The sequence below is a fragment of the Mucor velutinosus genome (genome assembly GCF_035048745.1).
Source record: "Mucor velutinosus strain NIH1002 chromosome Unknown tig00001544, whole genome shotgun sequence".
NCBI lineage: Eukaryota > Fungi > Mucoromycota > Mucoromycetes > Mucorales > Mucoraceae > Mucor > Mucor velutinosus.
The window spans coordinates 469,674-487,207 of NW_027041908.1; the positions used below are offsets into that span (position 1 = coordinate 469,674).

Consider the following 17,534-nt stretch of genomic DNA (forward strand, 5'->3'; position numbering starts at 1 on the left):
TTTTTCACATTTCTTCTTACAAATTATACGTCTCTCCATAACCAAGCATTCAACACATATATAAAAACATACATTACTTGCATAAAACCGAGAATCGTTGATCATTTACTAAATAAGATGAGTCAACCCACATTAAATGCATTGAATAACACCCAAGGTTATTTCAGTACATTCAGAACTTTGGACAAAAATCATTTGGGATACTTGAGTGGTAATAGTTTCTTGCAAAACGTCTTGCATTTCACCGTCTAACACGTATTCAATGCAGTTGCTCAAGTCAAAGACTACTTTGAATCACAGCAATTACCTCAAGATGACTTGATTGAACTTGCCGCTCATTCAAATCAAGGTCATTTGACGCCCGAACAGTTTGTATCTGTCATGAATCTGTCAGAAATGAAAAGGCACGGCGGTAAGTTTTTATGATAGGAATACTATACACAACACTGACGAGTTTTGTTGGGTTCTGGCTAATTAGATGTTGGCTACCACTCGTCTAAATTTAGATCTCTTTTACGTCACTGTGAAGAAGCCATGGAGCTTGTTGAAAAGGATCAAAGAGCGAACATCCCATCCAGTGATAATAAGGATGCGCTAATCAAAGCCTTCAAGGCACTGGAAGGTTTCATGAAACAGTTTATTCAATCTCTTGAAGATAAGCCTCAAGGTAAGACAAGAGCAAAGCACATCCATAATACGACTTCAAAGCTAATTTCATCCATGGCTTTGATAGGTGATAATTGTAGCTTGAACAGAAGCATTTCTCCCTCCACATCTGAGAAAATGCCGGGTAGCTTTGACTTTGACCATGCTCCTTCTCACAACATGACACCGTCAATGCAAACAACGCCTGCCACTGCTCCTGTCTTTTTGAAAGATCCATCCTTTAATGACATCCCTGGAAGTCCCCATGCTCGTCAAAACGAAAAGGAGCCTGCCTTGGGCTCCCCATCACCATTGCCTCAAACGAATGATGCTGCTGCTTTCATGTCTGGTGGTTTAAAGCCTGTTTCCAACAGAAATTTAAACGGAGATGATGCCAAACCCAACAATGCTCATGAAAATGACGCATTGCGTTCAAATGTGTTGGATTCGTTGAGGAATGCTGCTATGAATGATACTGAAATCGATGAAGATGACAGCAAAGAGAGAGAGATTTTTTCCGAGGAAGAGCCTCATGAGCGCGCTGTTCCTTCTATTCCTTCTGCTAGGGGTATGACAAGCAATGCCATGGAAGATGTCGGTGTAAACAGCTTCAAACCAAGTGCCACTACTCCCAGTTCATTCAACAATGTTGATTTCAAATCAAAGCCTCGTGGTATGAACACGGAAGATGCACTGGCTCCACTCGCTGCTTCTGTTGCCACTGCTTTTACTGCTACAGCCGCCGCTGCCACTGCCGCTGCCACTGCTTTATCTGATAACAACAAGAACGACTTCCATCCTGTTAATCCAACCGGTACAGCATTATCAAAGAGTTACGTCCCAGAGACCTTTCAGGGTGGTTTGGGTGGTGATAGTTCTGAACCCTTCATCAAAAATGCCAAAGACACGGAATTGAAGCCGGAAGATCAACCTTCTTTTGGAGCCGAGCAAGCAAGATTGAGCATGCAGAATAGCACTGACGATGAACCTGTTGTTTACATGGATAGTGATACTGCTGGCGCTTACTCTGCATTACCCAAGTCTGTTGAATCTAATCAATTTGGTAACGAAAGTAAGCCTTTTGAGCGTGAGTTTTTCCAAGGAGGCCTTGGAGGCAACGGTACGGAACCCTACATCAAGAACGAGAAAGATACACTCTTAAGACCTGAAGATCAACCTTCTTTCGGTGCTGAACAAGAAAAGCTTAGAAGATTGAGTGAACGTGATAATGAGAATGAAAGCACGAATGTCCTCAAGCATGCTAATGAAGGCATCGAATCTTCTTCTTCTCTCGGATCAACTCTTTCCAGGATGGGCGCTGGAGCTGCTGGTATTGCAGGTGCTACTGCCTTGGGTCTTTCTGAGCATCGTGATGCTAGTGACAAGAGCAAGGGTAGAAGCATTACCTCTGGTTCTCCCGACGATGCCTCTGGCGATCATTTGACGTCTCCTCGCAACACATACTCATCCTCTTTGACTTCTGGTTACAATTTGGAGGATGCCAGCCCTTCTGATATAATCTCCAACGAAGCTCTTGATAACATTGCTGACAAGGTGGATGCAGATATTAAACACAATTATCTTCACGATAATTCTACTACCACTGATAAGGACGGTGTCATTTCTTCCGACGCTCTCGACAAGATTGCTGATAATGTGGATGCTGCCATGGAAGGCAATGCTGCGCCTGCTTCTACTTTTACAAATGTATCTCCTCATGAAGACGTTCATGTTATAGTTGAGCAAGATACTTCGCTTCCTCTCAATATTGGTAATGATGTCGACATTGAAACTACAAACAATGACAACTACAGATCACCTTTGACTGATAAGGCGGCTCCTCCTACTGCAGTGTCTGGTAGCAATGATAGCGCAACCGCCTATCCGGGCTTGAATAATAACTACACTGGTAGCTCATCGACTATGCCCGTTAGCGATGATCGCACTGCTTCTATTACAAACATTACTGGATCTCGTAATCCAGTTTTGGATGCTGTCAATATTCCACATACCTCTCCGACATCACGCTCCTTAAATTCCAATGATATAACCAAGGATGATTCCCTCAAAGAGTCTCCAAAAGACGATTCTGACAGCAAAGATGATAAGCCTGGTTTCTTTAAAAGACTTTTCGAAATTACGCCTGAGCCTGCTTCCAGATCTGTTCCTGCTACTTCAGATGAAGCTGCTTCCAAGGATTCTACTACCTCACCTGCAGATAGCAAAGGCTCTTTCACCGCTGGTGGTGCTCCTACTGTTGACAAAGCCAATACTTTCAATGCGAATGTACCTCAATCTGCCGTGAATGCTACTGGTGATTCATCAAAACTGAATAGCAATACTGTTGGAGACATGTCACCAAATGTTTACGGTGCTGATGCTTCTTTACCAGAAATCAATGCCAATGGTTCTTCTGCTGTCTTTCCCTCTACGAATGAGTCTATTAGAGCCGATCTACCGCTTGATGATAAGAATATGGAATCATCTGATGCTTTCAGGATTGACAATGACATAAATTCTCCTGGTTTCAATGCTAATACTAACGTGGGTACCTCTGGTCTATCGCCCTCTCTTGAAAAGTTGTCTGCTGATATCAAGAATCTCTCAAATAATGCTTCTGATGAATTTGATCGCTCTGTCAGTTCTCGTGGTGTTGATGCTAGATTACCTTCTCTTCATGCTGACTTGAGTGGTCCTAATGCTGATATGCCAGATGTCGATGCTAAGCTCGATAGCTCCGTTAAATCCCCTGGTGTCAATACTATACTTTCATCATTGGACACTGACATGAAGTCTACCAATTTTGAAAAGCCATCTCTTGGTAGCAAGTCTACTGGCTCTGCGGAAATTCCTGAAGGCAATCTTCCTTCCTCGAGTGCTGGTTTTGAAGGCCCTGATTCTGACTTTACCAACACTGAGCTCCCCAGCTTTGGCGGCGAACATAATAAATCAATCAGCACACATGAAATTGATAGTGATGTGGGCTCTCGTGGGCTTAACGCTAATGTAGACCTTGGTGACTATGGATTGTCAGGTTCCCTTGATAAATTGTCTGCTGGTCTGAAGGATCTCAAGAATGAATTCTCTGGCAAGTTCGATGGCTCTGCTGGTTCTTCCAAGGTTTCTAGTAGCTTACCTTCTCTTGACGCTAACTTGAAGAGCCCTTCAGCGGATCTTACAAATGCTGATGCTCAACTAGATGGTTCCATGAAAACACCTGGCATCGATGGTAAATCACCCTTTTTCAGCTCTGATATGAAGACTCCTTTTGCTGACATACCAAATGTCGATACTCCATTCAAGACATCTGATGCTCCTGCTGAGATGCCTTCTGCTGATAGCGATTCCAAGTCTCCAAGCTTCAATGCTGATGGCCCCTCGATGGAGACTGATGTCAATGCTTCAGATGTTGACTCAGCTAATGTCAGTGGCAAGCTCGATAGAGCCGACAGTGCGCCTGGCGTCGACGGTGATGACTCCGATGCTAATGTAAATACGGTTGGTCCTAGTTTGACTGGGGCTCTCGGAATGCTCTCTGCTGGTCTCAAAAATCTCAAAGATAATATCTCTGCTAAATTCGAAGGATCTGCTGATACACCTGATACGGATGATGAACTGCCCAATGTTGATGCAAAAACGAGTACTGACGCTAATTTACCTCACACTGATCGCAAGATGTCTGACCTGGAAACTCCAAAACTTGATAGCCCTTCTATTGATGGCAAGTTGACTAGTTCCGTAGACACTCCTACTCCTGATGGCAAGCTTCCATCCTTGGATGCTGGAATTGAGAGTCCCGATATTGACCTTCCTAATGTCAGTAATAAACTGGACAGAGACATCAGTGCCCGTGACATCAGTGCCCGTGACATCAATGACGATGTGAAATCTCCTGGTTTTAACGCTGATCTAAAAGCTGATGCTTCCGGTTTATCAGGTTCTCTCGGCAAGTTATCTGCTGGACTGAAGGGTCTCAAGAATGATACTTCTGGTGAGCTAGATGATTCTCTCGAGTCTCCAAATGTCAATGGTGAAACACCTAGTCTTGACGCAAATTTCATGGGCCCTTCCACCAAGCTTCCGAATGTCAGTGATATATTTGATAGCCCACTCGAGGTACCAGGTATCGATGGAAAACGACCTTCTCTGAGCTTTGACAGTAAGGCTCCTTCTGCTGAACTGTCTAATATTGATGACAAGCTTGATGACTCAGTCAATGCACCTGATTTTGATGGTAAGCTTCCCTCTGTCAATGGTGCAAAGTCTCCAGCCTTTGATACCAGCCTCAATGCTGATCGCCCTGATCTAGCCGGCTCTCTCGGAAAGCTTTCTCCCAGTTTCAACGATCTCAAGAACGACATTTCTGCTAACCTCAGTGGCGAGACTCCTAGTGCCGGTGGTGAAGTACCTTCGCTTAATGCAAATTTGAATAACCCAGAATTACCTGATGTCAATAAGGAACTCCCTCCTCTCAATACTGACTCAAGTACTCCCAATTTTGACAAAACTTCCCTTGGTGGTAAAATGGATGCTTCTCTGAGTTCTCCTGACATTGGCGATGAGCTACCTGATATTAACAAAGAGCTCCCTCCTTTGAGTGCTGATAATAAGACCCCTAATGCTGATTTACCTAATGTCAACAAAGAGCTTCCTTCTTTGGATGATAATGTGGAGACGCCCAAGCAAGAAACCCCCTCTCTCGATGGCAAATTAAGTGGCTCTTTGAACGCTCCTGATCTAGATCGCAAACTTCCTTCCCTGAATACTGACAGCAGGGGTCCTAAGTTTGGCTTGCCTAATGTTAGTGATATATTTGACAGTTCAGCGGATCTCCCTGACATTAATGCCAAGCTTTACTCTATTGAAAGCGATTTGAGTACTCCCAACGTCAATGTGGATGCAGATGTAGACGCTAGCCGCCCAGGTCTCGGTAAGCTTTCTTCCAGTTTCGAGGGTCTCAAGGATGGTATCTCTGGTAAATTCAATGGCTCTGCTGATACTCCTCATGACAATGGTGAACTGCCATCTTCGGATGCCGACTTTCCTGATCCCAATGGCAAGCTTCCTACCTTGGATGTCGATATGATCGGTGTCAAGTTTGGTATGCCTTCTATTGATGGCAAGCTGACCAACTATATCGATCCTCCTACTGCTGATGCCAAGCTCCCAGCTTTGGATGCTGATATCCATAGTCCTAATGTTGATCTACCCACTGTCCATGGTAAACTCGACAGGTCAATCGATGCTCCTGAGATTGACAGTGATACAACGCCCTCTGAGCCCAATGCCAATAGTGGTATGGATACTTCTGGCTTGTCGGGCTCTCTTGGCAAGTTAACTGCTGGACTCAAGGGTCTCAAAGAAGATATCTCTGGTAAACTTTATGGTTCTACTGAGTCTCCTCATGCTGAGGGCAAACGACCCATACTGGATGCCGACTGGAATGATTCCTCTGCGAGTCTCCCAGATGTTGATCGTAAACTGGATAACTCCATCAAAACCTCTGATCATGACGACAAGCTTCCTACATTGGATAGTGAGTTCAAGGCTCCTCATACTGATATGCCAAATATTGATAGCAGGTATGATGGCTCTTTGAATGCAGATTTTACAAGCTCCAAGGTCGATCATCCCAATGTCAGCGGCAAGCTTGACAAATCAATTGATACTCCTGAAACAGATGCTAAGCTTCCTTCTATTGATGATGAATTAGAGTCTCCCAGGGTGGACACCGATGCTAATGTGAATGCTGGACACTCTAGTCTGTCTGGTGCTCTTGGTATATTGTCCTCAGGCTTCAAGGAATTGAAGGATGATATTACTGGTGTATTTGGTGGTTCTGCTGACACTCCTGATGGTAATGACAAACTATCTTCTGTCAACACAGATTACAATAGTCCCAAGTTTGGCTTACCTAATACTGATTTAGGTCTTGATGGTTCTGTTAACACTCCCGAGACTTCTGGTGATCTCCATTCCAAGGATGCTGAGCTGAATGCGCCACACTTCAAAATTCCTGGTGATAATACTGACTTGAGTGCTTCTATCAACACGCCTGATGTGGATGCAAAGCTACCTCAGCTTGATACAGACATGACAGCTCCCAAGGCAGACGTCGATGTTCCTGACTTACACTCTCCCCACGTCGATGCCTTCACTGATGGCAATACTTCTACTGTACTTGTTGCTCCTCCTCGCAAGATTGGATTATCAGACTCACTTGAAAATATCGGTGCTGGTTTGACTACCCCCAAGACTGACGTGGATGTACCTCAAGTAGACGCACACACTGATGTTCCTGTTGCTCCTCCCCGTTCACCTCGTTTGTCCCTCAACAAGCAGTCTTCTGGTGCTCATCTTGATGACTCTACCGAGCCTGGCAACATGGATGTCGGTGCTCCTACTGACACAAGTTCTGGATTCAAGGATCCTAATTTCAATGTTCATGTCAATGGCAAACCTGCACTTGAAAGTGATCTCTCTACTGGATTGCATCGCACTGCTTCAGATCGTGGTGATATTTCTGCTGACAAGACAAACGATGAGGGCTCAAGCTCTTCCTTCAGTAAGCCTATGGAAAAGAAGAGTGGGGTTATCAACAGTTTTATAGGAGACGGCGATGCTAAAATGAGTCAAGATGATGATGATGAGGCTCGCAACAACAATAATAAGCCAGCCACTGGTTATGCTCACCTTAGAACCAGATCAAGAACGGATAGCCCTGAAGACTTGTCTGCCATGCTGGATGATATCGTCAAGAGACGATTCAGCGATACTCCATCTGAATCCGATATCAATTCTACTAAAACAAACGAAAAGGCAAACAAGAAGGAGTCTGTATCTGGTAAATCAAGAAATATGGTAAGTTCTGTACAGTGTGCATAAGCCATGGAATATCCCAACATTAACCATTATTGTATAGGATGCTCCTTCTTCTAGCGTTAGTGCATGTGTCTCTGAGCCCCATGCTTCTCTCAATAGCGACAGACCTCGCTCATTTGTCTCTGATTCTCGCTTCAAGGAACTGGATGAGCAACAGGCCGAAGTTACTGAATACTCCACACCTCTTGCCAGCCCAGTTATCCCCAACACGGCACCCACGAATCATCCTAGTAGCGCTGCGGTTGGTGTACCTACTGTTACTTTGGACAAGATGGATAGTTTGGAATCTGATGTCAAGAAGCAATTGGATGACATGTTTGTATCTGTTGGTCAAGCGCCTCAAGTGCCTGCTCACGAGGATGACCAGCTTCCCTCGCCTTCCAAGACTCACAGATCTTCCGCCAGCTTGCAATCCACATCCTTCCAGGATCGCTCTGCCGCAGATGCCATCAAGAGCGTCTATGACCATATGACCTCCAAATTGATGACAGGTGGATCCAAATCAGGTAATGACACTGATGAGGATCGTGTGTTGAAAGTGCGCGATGGCTTTGAAAACTTCACCGGTTTTGGAGTCAAATGCGTCTCGGACAACGAAGACGAAGAGAAACACACTGCTCCTTCAAGCACCTTAAAATAAAGTCTCTTCTTATCCTATTCAATAATAATAATAAAAAAAAAGACGTTTTCTTTAAAATACATTTCAACTACCACATGTCTACAAACAGCTGCCTGGACGAGGAAGAAGAAGAAGAGGGGCCAATTCAGTCGAACCAACCGTTGCTGAATCCAACAGAGACAGAGAGAAACAGGGTAATTCAGTGTGAGCCAAACAGCAGTATATCAAAAAAGAGACCTTTTCCAATAACATGTTTAGTCTCCAGCGCAAATCAAAGAAGAACAAAGGCGAAAGGAAACGATACAGTTCTACGTCGAGCAGCTTACACTGCTGTTTTATCCGTTGATTGTAACGTTTGCATTGACCTGTTGGATTGAAATGACGTTGGACATCGATAGTTCGCAAATAAGGTAGCATATACGACGGGAAATATTGCTTTTTTGGTTGATTCTAAATCAAAGGATACACGCACAGTAATCCGTTGATGGTGTATGATGAACTACCATCAGACAGTGTAAGCACTCGACTAGGTGGTAGTGTGCTCAATGCCATTACCGTTGTTTGCGGGATCACTCTCATGACATTCATGTTTGTTCTATGCTTCAAATATCGATTATACAAAGTAGGTTATTGGCTGGGAAGAGAAGGATTTGCTCATCTCATCTGAAATGCATATAGTTTTTGTTCTTTTGGTTGGGCTTATCTGTGTTGTCCATTCTTGGTGTAACAGCGTCTGCATTGTGGATGTAATGTATACACGCATTGATCAAGGGTGTGAGCTAACAGTCGAATTTAGTGAAATGCTGAATGCGTATAACAAGCCAATGGATTACCCCACCATGCTCTTTTGTACCTGGAATGTGGCAGTTGTAGGCGTCGTAGCTATATTCTGGAAAAGCCCTTTATGGGTACAGCAAATCTATTTGGTGCTGGTCAGTGCGGCCACAGTGAGTATATTATGTCATTAGTTTTGTACAGTAATCACTCACTCACTATTTGCTCCTTGCAGTCAATCAGTATGCTAAAAATGCCGCCTTGGACCACATGGACAGTGTTGATAGCAGTGGCAATTTACGGTAATGAAAAGAGACTCCATAGTAGCGAAATCACACACTCATGTGCGATATCATGTAGACCTGTTCGCAGTTCTCTGTCCTGCGGGCCCTTTGAGATTATTAATCACCATGGCCGAAGAACGTCAAGAGAATATACCAGCATTAGTATACTCTGCTGGCATGGCTAGTTTGGATACTGAGAATGACTTTATTGGAGGTTATAGGACACAGGAATCCAATCATGCTAGCAAAAGCCAAAGTAAATGGCTGCCATTCACCAACGCAAACAAGGGCTACCGCCCACTACACAACGATGAATCAGATGAAACCCCCACATCCAGTATTGCCTTATCGACATTTGGGCAATCAAGAGACGTTGAGCGACAAAGCATCACTGAAGCAGGAGAAGTTGAAGACGAGGAAGAAGAGGAGGATGAGATGAATGCAATCAAATTGGGGTTGGGTGATTTTATTTTTTATAGCGTCCTCGTGGGGAAAGCAGCGAAAACTGATTCTGTCACATTGTGTCTATGTATCATTGCCATATTAACAGTGAGTTGATTCAATTGCATTGAAGAGTAAAGACATTAACCACATATGATGGCTATTACTAGGGGCTGTCACTGACCATTCTCATATTGACGCTGAATAGAAGGGCACTGCCTGCTCTACCCATATCCATCTTATTTGGCTGCATCACCTACGCCATTGCCTACTACATGACTAGCCCCATGCTATTTGCTCTATCCTTGCAAAATATATCCTTGTAGATACATACGATTTGTTTATTTACTAATGAATACAAAATCAAAAGATACTTTTTTCAGTTTCTTTACCCAATATCAAGGCAAATGTCTAGTTCTTTTTGTCCTTGTTGGCATAGATCATGCCAGTGAAGGGCTCTTCAAAGGTCAATGCAATCTTGTAAACAACGTAGACGAGTGCTGTCAAGAAGACACCAGCAGGGCTTTGATACCTAATGACATTCACTTTAGCTTTTGTTTTAAAAAGGTATAAAACACCAATGCTTACCATAAGGCAGTTGCCATAAAGGTACAGGTTGATCCAATGTACATGGGATTATCGCAAACATTGAAAGGGAATCCAGTAACACGCTCCTTCATCAAGATCCCGAAATAGTCGCCTACAAGTAATTGTATCAATAGAATGAACACGCAAGGAAAAACTATCAATAATGCCTTACCGAGATAGGTGCCAGTAACACCAAGAGCCCACATGGATGATAAAACGAGAACATTACCAGTCAAGAACAAAAGAACAGCAGAGATTTGGATAGTATATTGATCGAAAAAGGGGTGTGTAGGTTGATCAGCCAATGCTTGATGATATCTGTTTCCCGGGGATGAATGAATATCTCTCTCTCTCTCTCTCTTTCTCGCTTGGATATACACCAAACAACACTTACAAGTAATCTCTGGTAAGGCCCAATGTGAAGATGGTTACAGCCAATCCATATGTGCCTCTATAAGCATTACCACCAGCCAATTTTGTCAACACCTTGCTTCTATACTCTACATGGATAATTCAAATTTAGAAATTTGCTTGAATGACATGTGTGCTCACCCACCCACCCACCCGCATACACACACACACAACTACATCTCGTGCTTACCTGCTCTAGCAACTGTATTCCAAAAGATAGGATTAAAGAGGATATGTGCAATGGCAAGGTATAATGAGGCCTTTGAAAAGTCAATAAGAGCAGGCATTTTTGATATACAAAATAGAAAGATGTAAACGGAACAAAGAGGTGATTGTGCTAGATTTCAGAACCCCAAAAGACTAAAAAGAAATCCTGCAACACTGGGATTCAATTGCCATTTCATCATTTTCCGCCCTTGGTAGGCCCTGGAAGCTGGTTAATGCATGTGAAAGATCTAGGACAATGATTTGATGCAAAAATGCCACGTAGTCCAAGGTGTCACAAAGATGCAATCGATTTAGTATGTAATCAAAACATCAATTGTGCTGAAATGACAGTTTTCAAATGGTGTGTGTGTGTGTGCATGGTTTGTTGACGAGTACCAAGAAGTTGAACATAACTGTTACAAGAAGCGGGTGAAATTGATGCCATGCCAGAGAACGATGGCTAGTCATGGTATAATTCATGAAATCAAAAGACGCATTTTAACCCCATAATACCACTGCTCAAGCCCAGAAAAGCCAACAACACCGATTGTCATCATCTTGATGTACAGGGATATTCATGATGAAGTACCTCGTATACTCTTACCCATGCCAAATATCGAAAAATGGGGATTTCACTTCATTTGAAGAATATTAAGCTAATGTTATATGATTGCAAGCATGCAACTGCATGGTAGATTTAAGAGAAACTAACTGGAGAGTGCTCATGAACGTTTACCCTACTATTGACTACTGGAATTCCACTATTCGACTGCTTACTACAATGTGAAAATCACCTGTGGCGGTGAATCAGACATTTTTACGATGCTTCACGTCCGTATCAAAAGAATTCGCTTATTTCCAGGCTAACAGCTTACTTGTATTACCCCCCTTAACACTCAAAAGTGTGCGAAACACAGCATAATTTGGCTGCACTTGAGCCGCGTTTTCTCGCGTTAGAAGCCGTGTTAGACCACCAGAATTGCACCAAACCATTGCTTTCATCTAGCGGTAACTGTCTGTCGCCTTTGCTCAACTTTTTGGGGACCTAAAAAAAAATGGACAAAATTCGGCCAAAAAGCATGAGGTACCCCTCATGGTTTTCATCAAACATCAAACGATCGCGTTTTTCACCTTGAGATTGAAGACTTTTACTATGGCATACGAGCCTTTCAGCACTTCGGGTGGTTTCCTGACCTACGCTTCGCTTCGGTGGAAACCAACCTACGTTCAAACGGCTCGCGCTGCCGCGGGCCTTTGGCTAATATCCCAAAATTAATATAGCTAAAATGTTAGAAGAGGAACCCTGATTGTTGATTGATATATAATCACTAATCATATGAGTGTTTATGCTTCGGATGGTTCTCACCGAAGCGTAGCGAAGGTAGAGAACCAACCTGCGCAGCGGCAGCTCGTGCTACTGATTTCTCTTGCGTATTTTATCAAAATACTGCTACTTTCATTTTGACCCTCCACTTACACATAGCAACCCTTCATATTATCTGTGGATCTGATTCTTATGTGATGTTCTACATCCATATACACGTAGCTACTTCATATACGGGCAAGCAGCATACTGGTATTCCCACTTTTTAGTCCTTAGTGTCCCTAATACAGCAAAATATGAGTGCATTTGAGCTGAATTTTCTTGCGTTCAAGGCCGTTTTAGATCGTCAGAATAGCCCCAAATGGTTGCTTTCATCTGGCAGTTACTTTCTGACACTTTTGCTCGACTTTTTGGGGACCAAAAAAACATGGTCAAAAATCGACCAAAAAGCATGAGGTATCCCTCATGGTTTTCATCGAAAATCAAACGATCGCATTTTTCATCTTGATAATGGAGACTTTTACTATGGTATATCTTGAATCAAAATGTTTCTATCAATCCAAAGCAACCTCTGAAATTATCTTTGTGGGACTTTGATATGTAAAATTTCGACATTTTGGCCATAAACCTCTTTTCATATGTTTACAAATCATTTAATAAGTGAATTCAAAACATCTATTTTACTTAGTACCATTGGAAGCGCCTTGAAAAGTACTCCAGGAAAGCTTAAGGAAGCATGGGGTGATTATCATACTTCACTTAGTCGAATCTGCAAAAATAGCTCGATCGAGTCCAAAATTATCAAAATATGTCCAATCTGGAACAGACTATGATTCTGGGTTTGAATTAATTTTGGCTGGTAGGGCCAGCTGGAAAACTCATGCCCTTTTCATAAGGCAATACAGTAGTAAATGCCCTTGAAGCGTATAGAAAGTAGGTGGAAGGTCATAGCACTATCGTTTATAATGATATTTTATTGCCTTCTATATCGTTCATAATGATATTTTATTGCATTCTATATTTAATAACGTTAGTCTGGACATTGACAATGCATGGGTTGCATAAAATGTCTGCAGTAAGTAATGAAATCTCTGAGGCTCTGAGACGTCGCTCAAATAAAACATTGACAGCATTGAGCAGAGGAAAGAGGGTAGAAACAACAGTGGTTTTTGTTGATTGATTGTAAAATCATTATTCTCATATGAGCCAGGACAGATAGATGCCTTGAAACTCAGGTTCCATATTAGGATTGTAAAGTGCAAAAGTACTGAACATTTATTATGTTATGATATGAGCCAGGACAGATAGATGCCTTGAAACTCAGGTTCCATATTAGGATTGTAAAGTGCAAAAGTACTGAACATTTATTATGTTATGATATTGAATCAAAATGTGTCTCTTGATCCAAAGCAACCCCTGAAACTCTGTTTGTGATGTGCAAAATCTCGACATTTTAGCCAAAAACGTCATTTCATATTCTCAGACTTTGCTCGATAGATTTGTTCAAAACACCTGTTATAGGTGGTACCATTAGGTGCGCCTTGAAAAGTACTCCAAGGATGCATTAGAAAGTATGGGATGATTGTTGCGACTTACATAGTCAAAACTAGCAAAATAGATGGATCAAGTCGCATTTGGAGCAAAATTTTGCCTTTTCGAGTAAAAAAAAAAATCCAAAGCGGAGTTTTAATCAATTTTGGTGGTGGTGGTGGTGGTGGTGGTGGTGGTGGTGGCGGCTGGCAGACGCAATGCCATGCTTCTTGGTGATAGTAATCAATGCTAATAAAAAAGGGGAGGTATTTGATTCATACAAATAAATTTTTATTTATTTCATAGAGTAAAAGAGAGGTAGTATAGAGAGAAAACCATTTATATACATGGGCAGATGTGTAAAAAAGGACCAAATTTAAAGAGAAAAAGAAATAGAACGAAAAAAGTGTATACTTGCGAGAATGAAATAAATAGTCTAATAGGAACTTTTTACAATTCTTCATCGGTGGTCCACACTTCCTCACCACGCTTGCGACGCTCCATACGATCCTTTTTCTTCTTACGGAGCTCCTTGGAAGTCAACTTCTTCTTCTTTTGAGTGGCCTTGATGATGTTACCCTATAATACAAAATCGTGTTAATATATAAACCAACTATACTTCCAAGAGATATTTAGTACGTGCCTGTGCATCAACTTGGTCGCCTTCTTCCTCTTCCTTCACTGCAGTTGAACCATTGCCGGAAACCCAGTTATGGCCTGAAGGAGTCAAATGACCGTCATCCACCTTCCAAACTTCGTTACAAAGAGCCTCAGAGAATTCACGGTTGTGAGTAACAATGACAACACCACCACCGTATTCACGAATAGCAGTGGCAAGAGCACCAAGAGATTCACGATCCAAATAATTGGTAGGTTCGTCAAGAACCAACATGTGAGGCTTGTTCCACATGGCAGCACCAATGACAAGCTTGACCTTTTGGCCACCAGAGAGACCACGGATGTGAGAGTGAGAGGCGAACTCAGGCTCAAGACCGACTTCATCCAAATGCTTCTCAATTTCCTTGGCAGTTAAAGGACGGTTGAGACCCATCTTGGCAGCTTCAGCGGAATCGACTTCAGCAATCTTCTTACCGAAACCCATATCTTCGAGCTTTTGACGGGAGATCCAAGTGTTATCAACAGAAGAACGACCAACCCAAGAGACTTCGTATTCATAAGATTGCTTGAGCTTTCTACGGCCAACGAGTTCCTCAACAGTACGCTTTTCACCATCAATAACAAAGACTTGTTGCATGACCTTCTTGTTGGCTTCACCGTGCATACGATCGTTCTTGTCAAGCTCTTCGCGATCTTCACCAGTAGCATAACGCCATTGAATGTATTGATTGGGAGTAGAGTCCAAATGCTTTTCAATATGGTGGAAAGCGTGTTGAGCGACATAAGCAATACGCAAGTTGGGATGCTTCCAGACGGTACCGATTTCAGACTCAAGTTCACCAGTCAGCAACTTGATCAAAGTGGACTTACCAGCACCATTGGGACCAATGACAGCAACACGAGAGGCAAGAGAACATTGCATGGAAATGTTCACCAATTGCTTCTTGGAAGAGCCGGGATATTGGAAATCAACATTCTTCATCTTCAAGATAGCACGCTCCTTAGTCTTGATACCTTCGAGATATCCAGGTTCAGGGAATCTGAAGACGGTTTGAGCAGCACCCAAAGAGTAGTAAGCAGCAGCACGAGGCACCTTCTTGACAAACTCTGACAAGTTACCCTTGTAACGCTTCAACTTGTAATTACCCTCATAATGGATAATGTCAGTACAGACGTGATCCAAGAAACCAGAGTCGTGGGAGACAATAATGGAAGTGACAGTCTTGAGACCCAAGAGGTAGTTTTCTAACCAAGCAACGTTAACCACATCCAAGTGATTGGTAGGTTCATCCAACAAGAGAATATCAGCGTTCATCAACATGGCACGGGCAAGAGCAAGCTTCATCTTCCAACCACCAGAGAGAGAGCCAATAGCTTGATGGTTGACCATTTCGTCAGTGAAGCCATAGTTCTTGAGAATACGAGCAATTTCAGCCTTATCGTGACATTCAACACCCTCAGAGGCATCAATGAAATCAACAAGACCAGTATCAGCTTCAGAACCATCGATATCGTGTTCAACATAGACAGTCTTCAAGACGGAACGAGGAGGGAAACCTTCGACTTGCTCGTTGGCAATAGCGCGCATCAAAGTGGACTTACCACAGCCATTGGCACCACAGAGACCATAACGACGACCACGCATCAAACGCAAGTGAGTACGGTTCAACAAAATCTTGGCACCATAAGCAAGAGAGAACTCGCAGTTACAGAGTTCCTCACCTTCCTCAAGTTCATCCTCTTCAGTGTTCTTGGGAGCAATTGCTTCTTCACAAGAAGAAAGAGCAGCCAAAGCAAGCTTTTCAGCAGAAGCGTCGAGTTCTTCGCTTCCATCTTCGTGTTCACGGCCAGTGACCAAAAGCCAAGTAGCAGCATGAGGAGACATGGAAGCAACCCAAGCATTACGGTCAAAATCACGAGCCAAAACGAGAGCCAAAGCAAGCTTAGCCATGTACTTGCGAACAGGAGCAAAGAAACCTTCGAGCTTGGTGGGCATGAGCTTGTCCAAAGTGCTATAGACCTTTTCACGCTTCTCGTCATTACTCAAGATGGTGCTAGTATCAGCGCCACCGCCAATACGCTTCAGAGTATCGATAGCCTTCTTGACAACACCACGACACTCGGGGTCAGCAACAGTTTCGTGGACATGCTCGAGACCAGGCAACAAGATGGGCAAAAAGGGAGCAGCGACTTCAGGATCATCGACAAGCTTGGACATGTTATCAATGATCAAGGCAGATTTACGCTTGATGGCAGTTTGACGTTCCTTGAGACCACGACTCAAAAGAGGGACCATCAAGGCAAGGGTACCAGCATCGACTTCTTGAACAAAAGTGGTAGCACCCAATTGATGAATAGTCTCTGGGACGCTTTCAGGCTTGTTGATACACTCAATAACAGCAGGAATAAAGCGCTCAATATCCTTGTTGTCCAAAAGAGCAGTGATTGTAGTCATACATTTGGTAGCAGCGGCCTTGACATCGGGCTTGGTATCCCACATACAATCAGAAACAACGGGAATGATGATGGGCAAGCAGACCAAGATTTGCATGGGGTTGACAGCAGCCAAAATTTCAATAATCTCAAGAGAGAGCATCTTGGTAGGCCATTTTTTAGAGTTCTCAAGACCCTCCAAACAGTAAGACACGACGTGGCGAGTAGCGATGGGGTTGAAAGCCTTGACCAAATTGCGGGCAAGATTGCCAGAGATGTCTGCAATGTTCTTGTCCTTACCGCCTTGGAGATCCAAAAGAGGTGTCAACAAGGTTACTAAATGAGGCTCAAGTTGACCACGCAAAAGAGCATTGGAGGTGATCAAAGCTTGAGTCAATTCAAGAGCACCCAGAGCTTGAGGAGTACGGATCTTCTTTGCAAAGAGCTCAGTAGAAATAGCAGCCCAGAGATGGCAGGCCTTGAGGGCGCGAACACCATAGTGGTTGGCAAAGGCAGCACATTGTTCAGCCAATTCCTTTCTTTCAGCCTCGTCAGTGGCTGCCAGTAATTTGTTCAAAGTTTGCTTAGCCTCTTCAGATTCCTTCTCACCAATACGAACACGCTTAGGCTTTTGAAGAGCAGTTAATGAGCGACGCTTGCTACGATCAGCAGCCTTTGCGGCGCCAGCAGCAGTACTGGTATCAGGCATGTAATCCATAGTTAATAAATTTTCAATGACTCAAAGAGGAGGAAAGAAAGAAAAAAAAAAAAAAAAAAA

At 43.2% G+C, this 17,534-nt stretch overlaps 4 protein-coding genes across 4 annotated transcripts; 2 read left to right on the forward strand and 2 right to left on the reverse strand.

Moving 5' to 3' along the window:
• Positions 1-117: 117 nt before the first annotated feature.
• On the forward strand, positions 118-8,167 carry ATC70_005474 (uncharacterized protein; the record flags this gene model as incomplete). The annotated part of the gene is made up of 5 exons (XM_064824762.1): positions 118-211; positions 269-412; positions 479-667; positions 734-7,506; positions 7,568-8,167. 5 exons carry the CDS (start codon positions 118-120, stop codon positions 8,165-8,167), a joined length of 7,800 nt encoding a protein of 2,599 aa, XP_064680139.1.
• A 74-nt stretch (positions 8,168-8,241) lies between these two features.
• On the forward strand, positions 8,242-9,971 carry ATC70_005475 (uncharacterized protein; the record flags this gene model as incomplete). Its single annotated transcript, XM_064824763.1, has 8 exons — positions 8,242-8,340; positions 8,405-8,556; positions 8,621-8,768; positions 8,825-8,892; positions 8,943-9,093; positions 9,156-9,222; positions 9,281-9,753; positions 9,816-9,971. 8 exons carry the CDS (start codon positions 8,242-8,244, stop codon positions 9,969-9,971), a joined length of 1,314 nt encoding a protein of 437 aa, XP_064680140.1.
• Positions 9,972-10,056: 85 nt separating this feature from the next.
• Positions 10,057-10,931, reverse strand: ATC70_005476 (uncharacterized protein; the record flags this gene model as incomplete). The annotated part of the gene is made up of 5 exons (XM_064824764.1): positions 10,057-10,177; positions 10,234-10,345; positions 10,406-10,551; positions 10,628-10,733; positions 10,835-10,931. 5 exons carry the CDS (start codon positions 10,929-10,931, stop codon positions 10,057-10,059), a joined length of 582 nt encoding a protein of 193 aa, XP_064680141.1.
• Positions 10,932-14,155: 3,224 nt separating this feature from the next.
• ATC70_005477 (uncharacterized protein) lies at positions 14,156-17,474 on the reverse strand (the record flags this gene model as incomplete). The annotated part of the gene is made up of 2 exons (XM_064824765.1): positions 14,156-14,284; positions 14,349-17,474. The coding sequence occupies 2 exons, from the start codon at positions 17,472-17,474 to the stop codon at positions 14,156-14,158; spliced, it is 3,255 nt and encodes a 1,084-aa protein (XP_064680142.1).
• Positions 17,475-17,534: the final 60 nt, after the last annotated feature.